At 43.4% G+C, this 18,175-nt stretch overlaps 1 protein-coding gene across 1 annotated transcript; it reads left to right on the forward strand.

The window, feature by feature from the left end:
• Nucleotides 1-5,937: 5,937 nt before the first annotated feature.
• LOC134408337 (anionic trypsin-like) lies at nucleotides 5,938-17,223 on the forward strand. Its single transcript, XM_063140591.1, has 5 exons — nucleotides 5,938-5,946; nucleotides 6,693-6,778; nucleotides 11,534-11,787; nucleotides 14,380-14,516; nucleotides 17,071-17,223. Exons 1-5 carry the CDS (start codon nucleotides 5,938-5,940, stop codon nucleotides 17,221-17,223), a joined length of 639 nt encoding a protein of 212 aa, XP_062996661.1.
• Nucleotides 17,224-18,175: the final 952 nt, after the last annotated feature.

Consider the following 18,175-nt stretch of genomic DNA (forward strand, 5'->3'; position numbering starts at 1 on the left):
TCTAGCCAAGATAGCTTCTTCTCCTTTAACAAATTTTCCATATCTTCTCTTGTTTTAATATCTCTTACCCAATCCTTTAATTTTATTTTATTTTTCTCTTTTAATATTTTACATAATCTACCCTTTAGATCCTCTGGGAAATTCTTTAACATTATTATCGGTGCTAAGGGAGAGTTGCTCGGAAGCAGCTTCCCTTTAAATTTGCTCCAAATTTCCCATTGAGTCCTCAGGAGTGGATTATCTATACTTCCAACCCATTTTCTTCCTCCATCTTTAAAAAAAACATTCTCCAGATTCATCTCTACCTTACTTATGATTTTTTCTTCCATCCAGTATAAATCTCCTACTCCCATAATTGCTTCTACTACATGTCTTAATCTATTTGCTACGTAGTATAATTTTATGTTTGGGAGACCCATTCCCCCCTTTTTTTGGCTTAGGTACCAATTATTTTTATTCACTCTTGCTCTCTTTTCTCCATTACAATATTTATTAATAATATTTTGCCAACTTTTTATCTCGGTTTCTGATATTTTTATAGGTAGCATCCTAAATACGAAATTAATTTTAGCTAGTATCTTCATTTTTATCAAAGCTATTCTCCCAAACCAAGATAAATTTAATCTTTTATATTTCTCCAATTTCTCTAATACCTCCTTCTTTAACCTCGTTAAATTTTCCCTTTCTAAATTCTCTAGATTTTTTGTAATTTTAATTCCCAAGTATTTAATCTCATTCTTAACTTTCAATTCCATCCCCTTAAATTCCCAATCCTTTTCTTCCTTCTTAGTATAGTTAAACAACATCATCTCTGATTTAGACCAATTTATTTTTAACCCTGTAATTTCCTCAAATTCCCTCAACTGATATTTAATTCTTTCTAATTTTCTTAATGGATTCTTAATGGTCAATAAAGTATCATCCGCAAACATGTTTAGCTTTATCTCCCTTACCTCTCCAATTCCTTCTAATTCTTTATCCTCCCTTAGTGCCTTCGCCAAAACTTCCATAACCATTACAAAAAGGACCGGCGAGAGCGGACATCCTTGTCTTGTTCCTCTGGCTAGTCGTATCTTTTCAGTAAGTCCGTCATTTACCACCACTACCGCCGTATTTTGGGAATATAACTGTTCTATTACATTTTTAAATTTATTTCCAAATCCCAATTTATCTATAATACTCTTTAGTGCCTGCCAGCTCACACAATCAAAAGCTTTAAAAATATCTAATGCCATAATACCTGCCTTAATATTTGCTTTTTTTATTACATTTATTACATTTAAAACTCTACCCACTAAATTATGCATATGTCTTCCTACCACAAACCCACATTGATCTGCTCCTATATATTCTGCCAAAAATTTATTTAATCGTTTGGCCATAATAGATGTAAAAATTTTAGCATCCTGATTTATTAAAGAAATAGGTCTATAAGAATCAGGATTAGTCAAATCTTTATCTGGTTTTGGGATCAGAATTATCACTGAATGTTCCCATGATTCAGGTATCTTCTCTCCTGATAATATCCTATTATAAAGTTCCATTAATTTTGGAACTAAACAATCTTTGAAGACCTTATAATATTCTGGACCCAAACCATCTGCTCCTGGTGATTTACCCACATACCCAATGGTCAGGGATTATGGATCTTGTAGTCCTAAACATCTGGAAGGCAACGGGTTGCCTTCCTTTTGGCATATGCCATGTCAAATTTAGGAACGAATGTGGAGAAGTTTCAACCGTTCAACCACAGTGAGGATGCATTCAGACGGTGCTTTCTCACCGTGGGAAATTGGCAAAGTAAAATAACTTCATGAGGAGCAGAGCACGTCAGGATTGAAACTTGAATTTGGGATACCCTTAATGCCATGATCTTTCAGGATGGTCTATGTGTCTGTAAATAAATTTGTCTTTAAAAAACCACCACCAACAACTACTTTCTGGACTTGCTGCTCATGCTGTGTGGAAAGGAGAACCACTTTTATGTGCATTTATACATCAGTGTGCCTAACATTGACTTAATTGTTCCATATTCGTTCAGTTCGGACAACATGCTGAACCACTGTTTAGTGTGACAAGAATGAGCTTCAGCGAACTTGGAGCACATTCGGATATTTGAGAAGCTGCCATGGGCACCACCACAAAATGGCTCCCATGGTGGATGAGGCTAGTCACAAAATGGATGCCGTGGGGCCCTAGGCACAAAAGACTAAGTACAAGCGTAGTTTGGGTATGAACTCCAAAGCCAAATCACGTATTTGACCCCATAAAGTGCAATAAAATACCAATTTCACAGGAGGCAAATCGATGAGACCAAGAGACAAGCTGCCTCTTGTCAGAGACCCATCTGCCCCCCCTCTCACCCCCACAGCAATTTTTACCCTCATCTATCTGCCCCTTCCTAAGGCTGCAATCCTATGCAAGCTTACATGGAATTCAATAGACCTTCCTTCTGAGTAGAGTAACAAAGGATTGCTCTGTCCATCAACGCACCCATCCTGTCTCAAAACTTGCAATCCCAAAAGGAAAGGAAAATGCCTCCAGTGCCGAACGTAAGAAAATCGCCCTCCCCACTCTCCCTTAGGCTCAGCCTATCGGCTCCTCATGGTCCCGGCCTAGCCTGGCCGCTGCCTCTATCAAAGTCCCTGCTTTAGAAGATAGGTAAGGGGGTTGTGTATAAAAGAGCAAGGGCAGGGGCTGGTGAGGAAGAGAAAGAGCAACGCTAAGGGCTGGGAGGGAAGAACATCAGTGATGTAGTAATTTTTTTAAGTGCGGGTGCTCATCATAACAGTCCCCATAGTCACGCCCCCACGGAAAGTCCGAAACCGCAGGCAGTTGTGTTGAGGAATTCTCAAGTGCTAGGAGCAGGCCTTTTGTAAAGCTAATGGGTTTACAGAGACTGAAAGAACTGGGCATGTTTAGCCTGGAGAAGAGAAGATTGAGGGGAGACATGATAGCACTCTTCAAATACTTAAAAGGTTGTCACACAGAGGAGGGCCAGGATCTCTTCTCGATCCTCCCAGAGTGCAGGACACGGAATAACGGGCTCAAGTTAAAGGAAGCCAGATTCTGGCTGGACATCAGGAAAAACTTCCTGACTGGTAGAGCAGTACGACAATGGAATCAGTTACCTAGGAAGGTTGTGGGCTCTCCCACACTAGAGGCCTTCAAGAGGCAGCTGGACAAGCATCTGTCGGGGATGCTTTAGGGTGGATTCCTGCATTGAGCAGGGGGTTGGACTCGATGGCCTTGTAGGCCCCTTCCAACTCTGCTATTCTATGATTCTATGGGTCTGAATTGCTTATTCAAGACCAAGGCGCCCCAGAATATTTTACCGCAAGGAACAACAGATCCCTTGCTGGGAAATTCATTTCTCTCCAGCTACTGGGAGGTTTGCAGCGAAGCTCGGAGGGAGCAGGGAGGTGGGGTCGAGGGTTTTGATGTCAGTGCTAATAAAAAGTACCTCTGCTTTGGCCCTGTAAGTCTACTCTTAAAATGATTTCATTGGGTCCACTCAGTTTTTCCAGCGGTATTTACTGCATTTAGATTTGCTGTTCGAAAATAAACTTGGGAGTATGGATTCATCAGTGAACAGCTGTTGAGATAAACCGGAAATGCCAGGAGAGGGCATCCTTTGCATGGTGCAACAGCTATTTGCTAAAATTCTAGTTCTTTCACTAAGTGCTTGACCTGGCTCCATAGCGCACATAGGAGAGAATCCTGGCAACTATGGTTTTATGGAAACAGAAACGTGTACCCAAGTGATGCTCTGCCATTTTACTGGATCACCTAGTTTCAACATACTGGAACGAGCTGCCAGTCTCCACGTTTCTTTGTCAAGTGTAGGTATTCATAATTTTAAAAGGGAGAGAAAGTGATCTGTTACAAGCTCATGCTCTTGGCAAGCTGGCTGAATCTGCAGCTTTTAGAACAAAGGAGCAGGTGGATTGTAAATATAAAATGGTTATCCTTGTGGTGGTTTTGGATGGATGCACTTTTCTCCTACAATCTGATTACCGCACAACCATCTTGTTCACATTGGGCGGGGGGCAGACCTCTTCCTGATGCAATTACCCACAAGCGCTGAAAGCATTAAAATAAGAATGGCAATGTATCCAGTTCTCTCGACTGGACTAGCGTTACTTTCTTTTCCATTTGCTCAAGAGATGAGCCTGCAAAGTTATACCTCTTAACACTTAAAATCTCACTTTTGTTTTTCAAGCTCAGTTTCAAGCTTAATTTTGGCTGGTCAGCCTAGGAGCCAAGGCATTTATTGTGCACTCGTCATTCCTCTTCTCACTGTTGTTTATGGGTTCTTTAGACGTTGTGACCCTCTAGTTTCACTTCTGCATTAAAACAGCATCATTGCAAGTTTCTTTGGAGCGGGGTAAAATGCTGCATTTAATTGTCAAAGCAAAGGAAAACACCATTTTTCCCTTGTGCATGTGTGGTATTTTGCTTTACCACAGTGGTAATGTAGAGGCTATGTAGTAGAAAAGCGCTCCTTGTGTAGTACTCGGATCTCAGTTCTGCAACAAAAATGGAAGTAGATACAGAATTTAGAAAAGCATAGATTACCAGGCAGCTTTTCATTACTGGTTGACACTATCGGTTACTGTTCTCATTAGAAAGCAAGGGACTGGTCCTACCTCGAGAACTTAGCGCAGTCCTATGCATGTCTACGCAGAATTAAAGCCCTTTTAAGTTCACTGGCCTGTTTGCTGGGAATTATGGGAGTTGTAGTCCAATATATCTGGAGGGAAGGCTGGGGCATAGGATTATAGCTTTAAGAACACGTAGCAAAAAAACAGGGCTATGACAGGTAATAAATACAACCTCACTGAAGATACGATGGAAAAAATTGTAAGCACAGCATCCAGATTATGAACAATTGTCATCCTAATTAGAGAGGGTTATGATCAGCTACCCCTTCATTAACAGCAGGCAAAAAGGAACAGAACTGGCATCCTGCAATCCATTCACATTAGCCAATTGCCCCCAAGCAGGTCAAGGCAATGGGTTAAATGAGTGTCTTGTTGATTGAAGTGTCTTGACTTCTGCTGTGTTCAGAGCAGAAACCATCCCTCCAGAGACATAACCTGGGCACTATCTTTTCCCACCTAAGCAGTGTCCAAAGGCTGCTTTGCAAGGTTCAGGCTAAAAGGAAGAGGAGAGTCTTCGAAACAGGTAAGATCTTGCTACTGGTGGTTTTGTAGCTTTACATGAAGATGGTGGTGGTTGAACATTGTTTTTTAATCTCTCTTTTTTAAAGCACTTGTTAAAAATGTTTTCTGGTAGTAATGGGCTTCTTTAGATTAAGAGGAAATCACATTTCCTTACCGGGATGTTGCTTCCTGCTTCTCTTGTGCGATTGTAATGGGGCTGCATTACATGGCCAGCAGCCAAGTGGTCTGTAATAGAAAACATCCCCTCCTCTTATTGCTCATAGCCTTGAATGGGACAGTGCCCTCAAGTGGATGATTTGTAGTGCAACTTCCCCTGTACATGGTAGGAAACCCTGAGACATTTCAGCAGAATCAGGATATCACAGGTGTTTGTTTTTTTTAAACGGAATTGCCAGGGGAAGGCGCAGGTTGCTGCCATCGTCAAAAGGAGCTGTGAACTTCCGTGAGAGGCCAGTCATGATGACCGTGCCTTCTTTTGCTCATGTGAAGAAGCCCTAGATATAACTCAATCTCATGGAAGATATAGGTTGTTATCATTTCATAGCCCACGTCCGTATAATATTTTTACAAAACCAAAAGACCACAACCAACACAGACAATACAAAAAATGTACAAGCTTTTGAGATCTCCAGTTCTCTGCATCAGGCAAGTTCTTAAAAAAAAGCAAGTTTGTTGGGTGAGTGAATCAGTGTGTGTGTGTGTGTGTGAGGGCAAAATGTGAATTCAGTGACTACATGTTCAGAGTCCCAAGATGAAATGGGTGAGGAAGGGTCTTCAGACGTACAAATTAGACTCCTGACTGGATGTGCAGCTGCCTCTAACGCCTCAGAGCAAGAAAGGGGAAATGTGGGTTCCTGAGGCCAGACTGTTCACTTGAGGGAATGGTATTAAAGGCAAAACTGAAGTACTTTGGCCACATAATGAGAAGACAGGATACCCTGGAGAAGAGGCTGATGCTAGGGAAAGTGGAAGGCAAAAGGAAGAGGGGCCGACCAAGGGCAAGATGGATGGATGATATTCTGGAGGTGACAGACTTGACCTTGGGGAAGCTGGGGGTGGCGACAGCCGACAGCTCTGGCGTGGGCTGGTCCATGAAGTCACGAAGAGCCGGAAACGACTGAACGAATAAACAACAAACGAGGTAATGTTGCTCTGAGGCATTGTGGGAAATTTAAAATGGTGCATGACTTCCCAGAGCCAGCCATTGCTGCACCCACAGAAAGGGGGCAAATCAAGAAGCATCTTGCCAGGGCCCTCTCACACCTGGAGCCAGGTACATTTGGGGTATTGAACCTACGTCTTCCTGGTCCAATATATCACCATATCTCCTGAATCCCAGTCCAACACTTTAACTGCTACATCACAGAGATGTGTGGTGGCTAAAATGTTGGACTGGGAGTCAGGAGTTCTGGGTTCTAGCCCCCACATGGCCATGGAAACCCACTGGGTGACTTCAAAGGTAAACTCCAGCTGATGCTCTTTCTTTCTTTGTTTCTTTCTTTTTAGCGGGAGCAGCCTTTAGCAGACAGAACCCATCACTATGACAACTTTGATGCTGCATGCCATTACGTTGCTTTTACTTTTCTCAATGGGTAAGAGCTTGTTATAGGAACGTAGGAAAGTGCTTTATACAAAGTTAGGGTATTTTGTCCATCTAGCCCAGGGGTGGGGAACATCTGCTCCACAGGTCTCCCCATTAGGCCTGCTGGCTCCCCTCTTCCTCCCCCCACTCCTCTCGACCCAGCAATTTGGGTTTTTTTGGGGTTTTTTTAAAAGCTTTCTTTCCCTCCTTTTTCTGTAAAGGAAAAAAAAAGGAAGAAGCAATGGGAAAACATGGGTTCCAAATGGATGATGATGATGATGATGATGATGATGATGTTTGGACTGCTCCCCCGGATAATTCTGTGAATGGGGCAAGGCAATTGTACAATAAAAGCCTTGTCCAGGAATACACACACAATGCATACGTATACACACACACACACACACACACACACACACACACACACACACACACACACGTTCACCATGGTTAAAGCCATGGTTTAAGGTGTTTTCTGAACACACACACACACACACACACACACACACACACACACACACACACAGAGAGAGAGAGAGAAGGGTGGAAGACAGGATGGTCCTGTGTCCTTCTTTAAGAGGACAGTCCTCTATTTGAAGAAGTGTCAGAGGACTGTCTTGTACCATTGCTGGGAGGAACATCTGATACAACTTTGGCTGAGCAGAAGTGAAAACTACTACTGGACACAGTGACCTGGGTGTGGGGTGGAGGCTGCCTGTTGAACTGCAGTCCAAGTGCTCACTGTGGATGGGGGAAAAGTTCTTACAGTTTTCTATTCTGAAATTGGAATTGGTCAAGAGACCCTTTCCTGGGACTGAATAATCAATGAATAAACAAATTCCGCCCCTTTGAAGTGTGTGTGTGTGTGTGTGTGTGTCAGTCATTTCAGCAACAGCCTTCCCTTCATGTGACCCCCACCCCACCCCAAGCAGTGAGCTGGCTAGGACTGGGTGGGGACTGGCTTATAGGCTTGTGTAGGCTGACCATATGAAAAGGAGGACAGGGCTCCTGTATCTTTAACAGTTGTATCGAAAAGGGAATTTCAGCAGGTGCCGTTTGTATGCATGAAGCACGGCAAAGGAAAGTCCTGCAAACTTTTCAGAAGGAAATTCAGCAGCCAGGACCAGAACTAACCGAAGCATGTGCTTTCTTCGGCTTGGTGCAAGCCTAGAGTGACCATAGGAAAATGAGGACTGGGCTCCTGTATCTTTTAACAGTTTATTGAAAAGGGAAATTCCCTCTCCATCACAAAAGTTAAAGCTGCAAGAGCCCTGCCCTCTTTTGTATCTGGTCATGCTAGGCAGGGCTCCTGCAGCTTTAACGTTTGTGATGAAGAGGGAATTTCACCAGGTGCTGCCTGCATACAAATGGCACCTGCTGAAATTCCCTTTTCAATAAACTGTTAAAAGATACAGGAGCCCGGTCCTCATTTTCCTATGGTCACTCTAGGCTTGCACCAAGCCGAAGAAAGCACATGCTTCGGTTAGTTCTGGTCCTGGCTGCTGAATTTCCTTCTGAAAAGTTTGCAGGACTTTCCTTTGCCGTGTCGGGGCTGAGTGTGCGTCTGAAGCAAGACGGATAGAGGAAAGATCCGTGTATGTGTTAGCGCCTGGATCCAGGTGGTGGTGATACCTCGTACCCTTGCCTTGAGGGCCATTTCCACATGAGGAGGAGGACTCTGTGCCTCACCCTTGGCAGGGCCTGGATCATGCCCATACTGTCTTGCATCACACACACCACACCATTTATTGGCATAAACGCTGCCTTGTTCTTTCACCCATACCTTCAAGGGCCAACACCCCAGAGCCTCTCCCTTTGGGGTGTGCTGGGGAAGGCCTTTTTGGCAACACACCCAGTGTGTGTGTGTGTGTGCGTAGACAGCATTACTGGCAAAGCAACTTGCTGCATCACATCTGCTTATGAAACTCCTTTGTGCTGAAAGAACACGAAACAAGAGCCAGCCACAAAAATAAAAGGCATTTAGATTCGAACAAGATAGACTCATGATGAACTGAAGTGTGCCCGAAAAACAGACTGGGTGTGATTTTGATTTTGTAGATGGGACCGCAAAGGTTTAAGTAATTGATCTGTCTGATAATCGCATGAGCGTTTATTGCAGATTACAATACCTCTTAATTGATTTGTGGAACAGAAAGGACCTTTTGCCTTGCAAGTTGCATAGATAAGTTGGCTTCTTCTTTCTTTCCTGTTTCTTGCACCAGATTTACTCTGTACAGCACCATGTACACTGATGGTGCTATATATATAAATAAATAAATAAATAAATAAATAATAATAATAATAATAATAATAATAATAATAATAATATGACAGCTTTTTCTCCCGGGTTGCATACTAAATTAGTCCTTTATAACCCAACCTTTTACATGTCTACTCAGAGGTAATTCTCACTGAGTTCACTAGGGCTTACTCCCAGGTAAGCCCAACTCCTAGGATTGCAGCCTCAGTTTGTATTTCAGGGTGAAAATCCTTCGGCTTCTCCATCTAACAGCCACAGGCAACTGAAGCTGATGGGGCTGTTTTGAAACAAGTTGATACATCCTTAAAGTCTGGATATTAGCACTTTAACTTGTTTGCTTTTCAAAGTTAGTTTAATATCCTGGCTCATAATGAAGCTGTTAACCATGGTTTCCCAGATTGGAGAAAAAAATGGGGAACTATTGTGAATTGACGACCTCCTAGTTTGTGGTCCGGCACACGCAAAGGGTGGCATGTGCAAGCAAAAGGCTTGTTCACATCTTGGCTTATTAAGATGAGATGGGATCATGCAATCACCCCCACTGGGTGATGTCTTTTGTTTATAGAATAGTAAGTTGCCTTCCATTTAAGAAAGAGGGTACCTTGCCTTTAGGATCCTTTAAAGGAAAGGAACCTCTCGTGCAAGCACTTCAGTCATTGCTGACTCCTAGAGGGACGCCTGCTTTCGCTGACGTTTTCTTGGCAGACTTTGTAGCGGGGTGGTTTGCCATTGCCTTCCCCAGTCGCAGCTACCTTTCCCCCAGCTAGCTGGGTACTCATTTTACTGACCTTGGAAGGATGGAAGGCTGAGTCGACCTGAGCCGGCTGCCTGAAACCAGCTTCCGCTGGGATTGAACTCAGGCTGTGGGGAGAGTTTCAGCTGCAGTAACTGCCGCTTACCACTCTGCGCCACACGAGGCTCTCGTGTGGCATCAGATCCTTTAAGAGTTCCTTTTCTGAGCTTTTAGGAATATAAGAACATAAGCAGAGCTATGCTGGATCAGACCAAGGATCCATCTAGTCCAGCTCTCTTTTCAAACAGTGGCCAACCCGTTGTCTAGGGGAAACCCACAAGCAGAACATGAATGCAACAGCACCCTCCCGTCCTTGTTACCCAGCAACTGGAGTGCATAGGCATACTGCCTCTGATACTGGAGGTAGCATATAGCCAGCAGGACTAGCAGCCATTGATAGCCTTCTCCTCCAGGAATTTGTCTAGCCCCCTTTTAAAAACATCCATATTGGTGGCCATCACTTCTACATCTTGTGGTACCAAATTCCTTAGTTTAACTATGCAATTTGTGGAGTAGTACGTTTGATCTGTCCAGGGTTGGACTCGATGGCCTTGTAGGCCCCTTCCAACTCTGCTATTCTATGATTCTATGACTAGAGAGCTGATGGTACAATGAAAGTCAGGTTGCTCTCTCTCACACACGTGGGCCACCTTGTAACTATGGCAAGAATCCGGAACCTCACCCAAGAGCATTTCACTGAAATTTTCTCACTCCTCTGAACGTTGTTTGATAGCAATTTCTTCCCTGTCAAATGGAATGAGAATGGTTGAAAAAACGTGGAAAAAATGTTTCATTCAGCCAGAGGTGATTCTATATTGGGGGCAAGTAGGGCAGTCACTCTCCCACCTGTCCGCCACCCACTGGTGGCAGAGATTCCCCTACAACCAGGTACATGTGCATCTGCTGAGTGCCACACATACATTTCTGCCCACCTCTGGCAGTATTGAACATCTGCCCTGTCCTTCACCCTACCAGCCCCAATGGACACCAGTCACCACTGGGTACAGCACTAATGAACATGTCTTACACTGGGTCAGCCATTGGTCCATATGAACATAAGAAGAGCCCTGCTGGATCAGACCAAGGATCCATCCAGTTCATCACTCTGTTCACACAGTGGCCAACCAGCTGTTGATCAGGAACCCACAAGCAGGACACAAGTGCATCAGCACCCTACCACCCATGTTCCTCAGTGACTGGTGTATATAGGCTTACTGCTTCAGATATTGGAGGTAGCACATAGCCATCAGGACTAGTAGCCATTGACATCCTTCTCCTCCAGGAATTTATCCAACCCGCTTTTAAAGCCATCCAAATTGGTGGCCATCATTACATCTCGTGGTAGCGCATTCCACAGTGAATTCCATCCAGCTCAGTATTGTCTACTTTGGCTGTCAGCAGCTGTTTAACTGAAGTGGAGATGCCAGAGATTGAACCCGGGACTCCTTATTTTTATTTTATTTAAAATATGTTCATGCTGCTTTTCCTAATCCAATGTGTTGTATACAAGACGTGTTCTGCCACTGAACCATGGGTGCGCTACGCCACAAATTTAAACAAAAGTAGTAGACACAAAATGATGAAATAACTTTCCTACTTACGTGGAAGGGAATTACCTAGGGGATATCATATGTTTCACACACACCCTGTTGCAAACTACTTCACTGTTCTCCCTCCGAGGGATGAAGCCGCCCATGTTCCTTCTTTTGCAGCTCCATCCATGTCCGACTTGGAGAAGTCAATCTGGATGTCCTGGATGGCACCGAACAATTCAAGATTGTGGCCAAAACAGTCATCCACCCTGACTTCAACCACACAAGCCATGACAATGACATTATGCTGGTCAAACTGTTGTCCCCAGCTGAGCTTAACTGCTACGTGCACCCCATAGGCCTGGCCACTCATAGGACAAGCCCTGGGGAGGAGTGCTTGGTGTCGGGATGGGGCACTCCCATCAATTATCCAGGTATGTAAGCAATGCTATCCCAGGGAAGGCCTGCCTTGTTCTGTCCCATCATGCATCACGTTTCATGGGTGGCTGCCTGGATTGCAGAATTATGCTACGTGGAGCGAGGACAAATAACTTGAAACATTAGAAAGCAGTGGTAGGCAACTTGGTGCCCTCCAGATGTCTTGGACTACAACTCCCATATGCCTCAGCAAGCATGTCCAATGGTCAGTGATTCTGGGAGCTGTAATCCAAAACATCTGAAGTCCCAGGGATTCTGGGATTCATTCTAGATACACACTGACTGATAGGTCAGCAGGGAAGCAGCAGCAAGCTCTATTTTATTCCTGTCGTCATGATGGAGCTATGATTTAAGCTAGTTTATATTGCAAAATTGGACATGCTTCGAGTATTTATGCATTTATTTCTATCAGGATTAGCAAACAGCTTTGTTGTTATTGTTCTGACATATCAGCAACGTGGGGTGAAAAGGAGTGTTTGTGGTGTGCTTCACAATTGTAGTAAAGCTCATGGCCATCTAAAGTTCCCCCCGCTCCAATAAGACCATTAAATCCAGTCTTATTCTTTTTCTTTTGGAATGTAGTTTTTGGCAAAGTCTGTTTTCCTATAAAAATAATAGCCTGTCAAAAACTATTATGAATGTAAAAGCCCCTCCAGGTTCCGGAACCTTAGCGTGGCCGGGTGTCCTTGTTTACAGAGGACTGTCCTCTATTGGAAGGTCTGCCAGAAGGTCTTTCTCTTTTTGAAGGGCAGCCCTGTTTAATTCTGGTTTAAAGAAAAAGAACAATAGCAATTTTTGTCCATCAACAGTTAGCATTTGGACAGAAGATTGAATAGGCAGAACCCAGGTAACCTGACCAGAGCCGTTGGCACTAAATGAGATTTACCATGTTTCTATTTAAATTCTAATAAATATTTCCAAATTTCTATCTGTACCTATAGATGCATATGCACATTTTATGCAAAGTTGTACCCTCTTTTTGGAAGTGTCCATTTCCTCTTCCCTGATTAACCAGCTGTGGCCACCCTAGAGCCAAGGGAACCCTTTTCCTAAGGAGGTCTCAAGCCAAGGTCTGAAGGCATACGAAGCAGCAGTCTTATCGAAGCTAAGTAGGTCTGGATCTGGTCAGTGCCTCAATGGGAGACCAGACTGCTTGATGCTGTATTGTGCTGTTTTGAAGAAAGTTGGGGTATAATAAGGTCTCAGGCTTTGGCCATGGGTCTCATCGGGACATAGGAAGCTGCCTTTGTACCTAGCACGACCATTGGTCCATTGAGCTGAGTATTGTCCAGTGAAGTTATCCAAGGTGCTGAAACCATTTTGGGGATAGGGTTCAGTACCTTGGACAGATCCTTTAGAGATATGGCTGGTTCTGGCTGAACCCCGGGGAAGAGATTCACTACACCACTGGGATAGGAGCCACCAGCTTCCAATGGTATGTCTATATTGACTGGCAGCATTTCTTCAAAGTTTGCACAGGAATCTTTTCAAGGCATTCTTGGACTTGCCAGGGGATGAATTTGAGAATCTGAGAACTTCAGCACGCAAACCATGTGCCCTATCACTCTGCTATGACTCCTCAGCTTTGGGGCCTCAGAAGAACAAGTTTAAATTTCAGAATTTAAATCTCAAAAGACTACCTTTGAAGTTTTAATTCTAGGATTTCTGCTACAGTCTTGGTTTTTAAAACATGACTTTAAAAAACAAAACAAAACCACTAAGTCTTAAAGAGAAAATTCTGCATAAGAATGCCGATAAGTGTTTCCCCTACAAACTTTCCCTTCCAAAATGGAACGAGTCTCTCTCTCTCTGTCCTGATGTTGTCCATCTTCGGGGATTTCACATCATTTGATCTGCCCCTTTTTCTCTTTTAGGGAACAGCAGTCCTATGATGTCATGAGACACTGCCCTATTTATTTATTTATTTAATTTATCTACCGCCCCATAGCCGAAGCTCTCTGGGCGGTTTACAAAAGTTAAAAACAGTGAACATTAAAAAAGTATACAAAATTGAAAACCATCAAAAATATAAAAACAGTACAAAACAACAGTATCTATTTAAACAACAACAGTTCTGGGGTCCATTAAAAAACAAACTAAGTTAGCATATGTTGTTAAATGCCTGGGAGAAGAGAAAAATCTTGACCTGGCGCTGAAAAGATAACAATTTGGCCCCAGGCAAGCCTCATCGGGGAGATCATTCCATAATTGGGGGGCCACCACTGAAAAGGCCCTCTCCCTTGTTGCCATCCTTCGAGCTTCCCTCGGAGTAGGCACTCGGAGGAGGACCTTAGATGTTGAGTGCGGTGTACAGGTAGGTTCATGTCAGGAGAGGCGTTCCATCAGGTATTGTGGTCCCAAGCCGTGTAAGGTATGATATTATAAGGCCCCTCTCTATGACACCACTACACCTTGCTTTGGGATCCTGGTGACCTAGTAACCCTAGATACGGTTACCGTAAATAAAACAATAGCAACTCAACTCTGCTTCTGAAATTTTGGCAGCCTCTCCTTTTAGAGGCCTAAGTTGTAATGAGCAGTGGCCAGAAACTCAGGGTTTCTTAACATTTCCAACAACTTCTGTTTTAGGGAACATCCCTCTGCTCCTTTACTGTGCAGCCGTCAGGATAATCCCTTTCAAGAAGTGTGTTGCTCTGTACTCTGGGAATGTGAACCACGATATGTTCTGTGCTGCCTCGCTGGAGGGAGGCACCGATTCCTGTGAGGTAAGGACCTTTTCTCGGAACACAGGAGCACAGCGCAGGCGTGTGTAGAATTGGCACGTGAGAAGGAGAGTGAAGACCGCTCCCCTCCATCAGCATTTTCATACTTCCTCCATTTGTTGAAGGCATACGTCTGCAACGGGGAACCTTCTCTATTCGTGAGATTAAGAGCTTCTTTAGATGGGCATTTTATAGCATGCTCACGACTGGCCACTCATGGAAGTTCATAGGTCTTTTTGATGACGCAGTGATCCTCCTGCACGGCTTCTGCTCCTTTAGCTGTTTTTTCGTTACAAAATAAGACCCCGAAACCCCAGCTCTTCTGAACTATAACAATATTTGTCACTCTTTCCTGCCGTGTGCAGGACAAATTGCACTCTAAAATGCCCACTAGAGGGCACTGACTCATTAAGCTGAATGGGCCACGTGGTCATTGCTTTCATCTCCTTTCTTCCCTGTGTGCTTCTGCTCATTCCTATTGCAGAAGGGAAGCAGGAAGCAGAGTGACAGTAAGGAAACACGACCCACCCCCCCCATCTGAGAATCCTCTAAGAACCCTGGAAAATCAGGGTTCTGGATTATGTAGGGAGCTTCCATGAGTAGAGAAGGCTCTGTTCTGCAGAAGTCATTCCCCAGCTCATGGAGGGAGAAAATGAGGGCAACAACAAGGCAGACCTTACTCTTCTCCCCTCGCATGTTGATTTGGCACAGAAGTAGAACTCCTGAGTAGGACTTAAGCAGTCTTACCCAACTTGGGTGAGCAACGGGCTTCCTTAGCACCTCTGCTTGTGCTAAAGTAGGGTGGCCATATGGAAAGGAGGACAGGGCTCCTGTATCTTTAACAGTCGTATTGAAAGGGAAATTTCAGTAGGTGTCATTTGTATGTGTGCAGCACCTGGTGAAATTCCCTCTTCATCACAACAGTTAAAGCTGCAGGAGCCTGGACCTCTTTTGTATTCGGTCACTCTAGTAAAGCTCCTGCAGCTTTAACTGTTGTGATGAAGGGGGAATTTCACCAGGTGCTGAATGCATACAAACGACACCTGCTGAATTTCCCCTTTCAGTACAACTGTTAAAGATACAAAAGCCCTGTCCTCCTTTTCATATGGTCACCCTAGCTAAAGGCACGTTGGATGGGGCTCTGGTCACTGCCACATATCTTTCTAAAAAATAGTCAACCCAGCCATTTTGGGGATTTAAGGTGAGAAGTCAGTGGAGCTAAAATGGCTTGCATCCAACTAATTTGGCCTTGCTGGACTTTGCATGAGGTTAGGATATTTCTTCACTTTTAATATTTTATTTTAGCTCTTCCTAGATTGAAATTGTATTGTGCTGCATTAAGAGCATTTTGTTATCCTACGTTCATCACTTTCCCCCCTTTCCCGTGATTGTGTGCCACAGGGTTTAAATTCTGTCCCAAAGGCATTTAAATTCTATGATGAGGAGATCCAGGTTCTGTGGTCAGAGTTAATTATGCAAAATGAAGTCATCTATTAATTTGCATAAATAAAGGCTGATGCATCCAACTTTGTATATTACCATACCATACCATACATCTTTATTGCGATCCATAGATCCATGAAAAAACAAGAATAAAACATGAAATATTAGACAGTTAGAGCTATTGTCAACTTTCGTCTAATACACAGAGAGCTCTAATCCTGGCCGCCACTATAAGAAATTTAGCAACAGCCAAAGTTACTTTTGAGGACTTATCTTCCAACAGAAACTTAACATAAAATTTGTCTGGACTTCTGGACAGTTTACTCAACAATGGGGTGATCATAAGATGATGGGCCTGATTATAAAAGCTACAGGACAGAAGGATATGCTCCATCGTCTCCACTTACATATTCCTACAGGGGCACCGTCGTTCATTGATGACCTGATATTTCCAGTGGATTGTCGTGTGTCCTATTCATCTTGCAAAACGGTTTAATACAGCTTATTACCTCCGACTGCTGTGGTTAATAGATGGGCTTACTCTCCAGCCACCCCCTCACTCTTGATGACCGGCATTTTACTAATAACAAAGACAAAGCAGTTGTAGCTTAAAAGTTGCACTGAGCACTGGACAAAATCCTTATAAAATGGACTTGTCGAGTTTCTAGCTCTCTACAATCTTTGCTGTTTAGACTGTGGGTTAGTTCTTAGAACATTAAGCACTAAATATGCAGAACTCAGTGCCCTTTTGCTCTTCAGTGACAAATAATTCAGGGTGCTTCCAGATGAGAGTTTTATTGTGCAATTGCACTGTCTCATTCACGGAATTTTATGGTGGGTCCAGGCAACATTGTCTACCATTTAGAACTCTTCCCAAAGCTTCTTCCATCTTTTTTTTTCAGATTTGAAAAAAGGCTGTGCATAAGCTGGGCTTACATGCTCGTATATCTGAGCCAGCCCCAACCTGGTGGCCTCCAGATTTATTAGACTGGCTGGGCCATGCTGGGAGTTGTAATAATCATCCCATCTGGAGTGCACCAGGTTGGGGAAGTCTAGTATCTCTGTTTGTATACCTCCCAAAGCTAACCGATGACTCTCTTGATTGTCAATTTAGGGAGACTCCGGAGGACCCCTTGTCTGCAATGGGAAACTCCAGGGTGTGGTGTCTTGGGGAGACGTGCCCTGTATATCCACCACAAAACCTGGGGTCTACATGGACGTTTTCAGATATAGAGACTGGATTGATAAGGTCATGAGGGACAATTGACTGAGCGTGAGGAAAGAGGACTCTCTCTTTCACTGTTGATTTTGCTGAGGTCCTAGAATAAACATACAAGGAGCAAACGTATCCTGGTCTCTAGCCTTTCCCACTCAAGTCTGTTTCTTGGTTCTCCTCATTCCGACTGCAGCTTCCTCCACAAACGTAATGTGTCTCATAGGATTTTGGTCTGTCCCAAAATGAGAAACACAAAAAGGGACAGAAGTCTCAGGATCCTGTGGAAAACTTTACTGTACAAAAGCCTGACGGCCTCTTTTTATAAGCCTTCTTCAGGAGGCTGTAAGAGTACATATATAAAAAGGCATTTAGCAATATATAATGAGCCTGGGTCTGTTTTTTAGGCTTATAGTTTTTTTTAAGTTGTTATAGTGCTTTTAAATGTATGTGTATATTGTATATTTTTGTGGTTTTTAATTTTTGTATATTGTTTTTAAGTGTTTTTGTCTATGTAAACCGCCCAGAGAGCTTCGGCTATGGGGAGGTATACAAATGCAATAAATAACAATAATAAATAAAAAGCAAGAACAAGACAACACAGAACTTAAAGGCTTTTTCACTTGTAAGAGCACAGCCTGTGCATACATGTAAACGATAACATAATTTCAATAAAACTTATAGAAATAATTATAGGGCACATTGCATTTAGGTCCTGTGCATATATTTAATAATATATAATATTGTTTATATGTGTTTTATTTTTATTGAAAGCCCCCTGAAGAAGGCCTTAAAAAAACTAGAGGCTAAAATGCATCGGGCTTTTGTACAAAAAACTGTTCTATAGCCTAGGGTGACCATATTGGAAACCAAAAAAGAGGACACCTAGTGTGCGTGTGGGGAAGCAGCTTTCTGACTCCTGCAGAAAGTACGTTATTCCCCCGCCACCTTAAAGAACCCGATTGGAGTGGAGGAGGGGAAAGGATTTCATTCTGCACCACCACCA

This window comes from Elgaria multicarinata, chromosome 13 (assembly GCF_023053635.1).
Source record: "Elgaria multicarinata webbii isolate HBS135686 ecotype San Diego chromosome 13, rElgMul1.1.pri, whole genome shotgun sequence".
NCBI classification, from domain to species: Eukaryota; Metazoa; Chordata; class Lepidosauria; order Squamata; family Anguidae; genus Elgaria; species Elgaria multicarinata.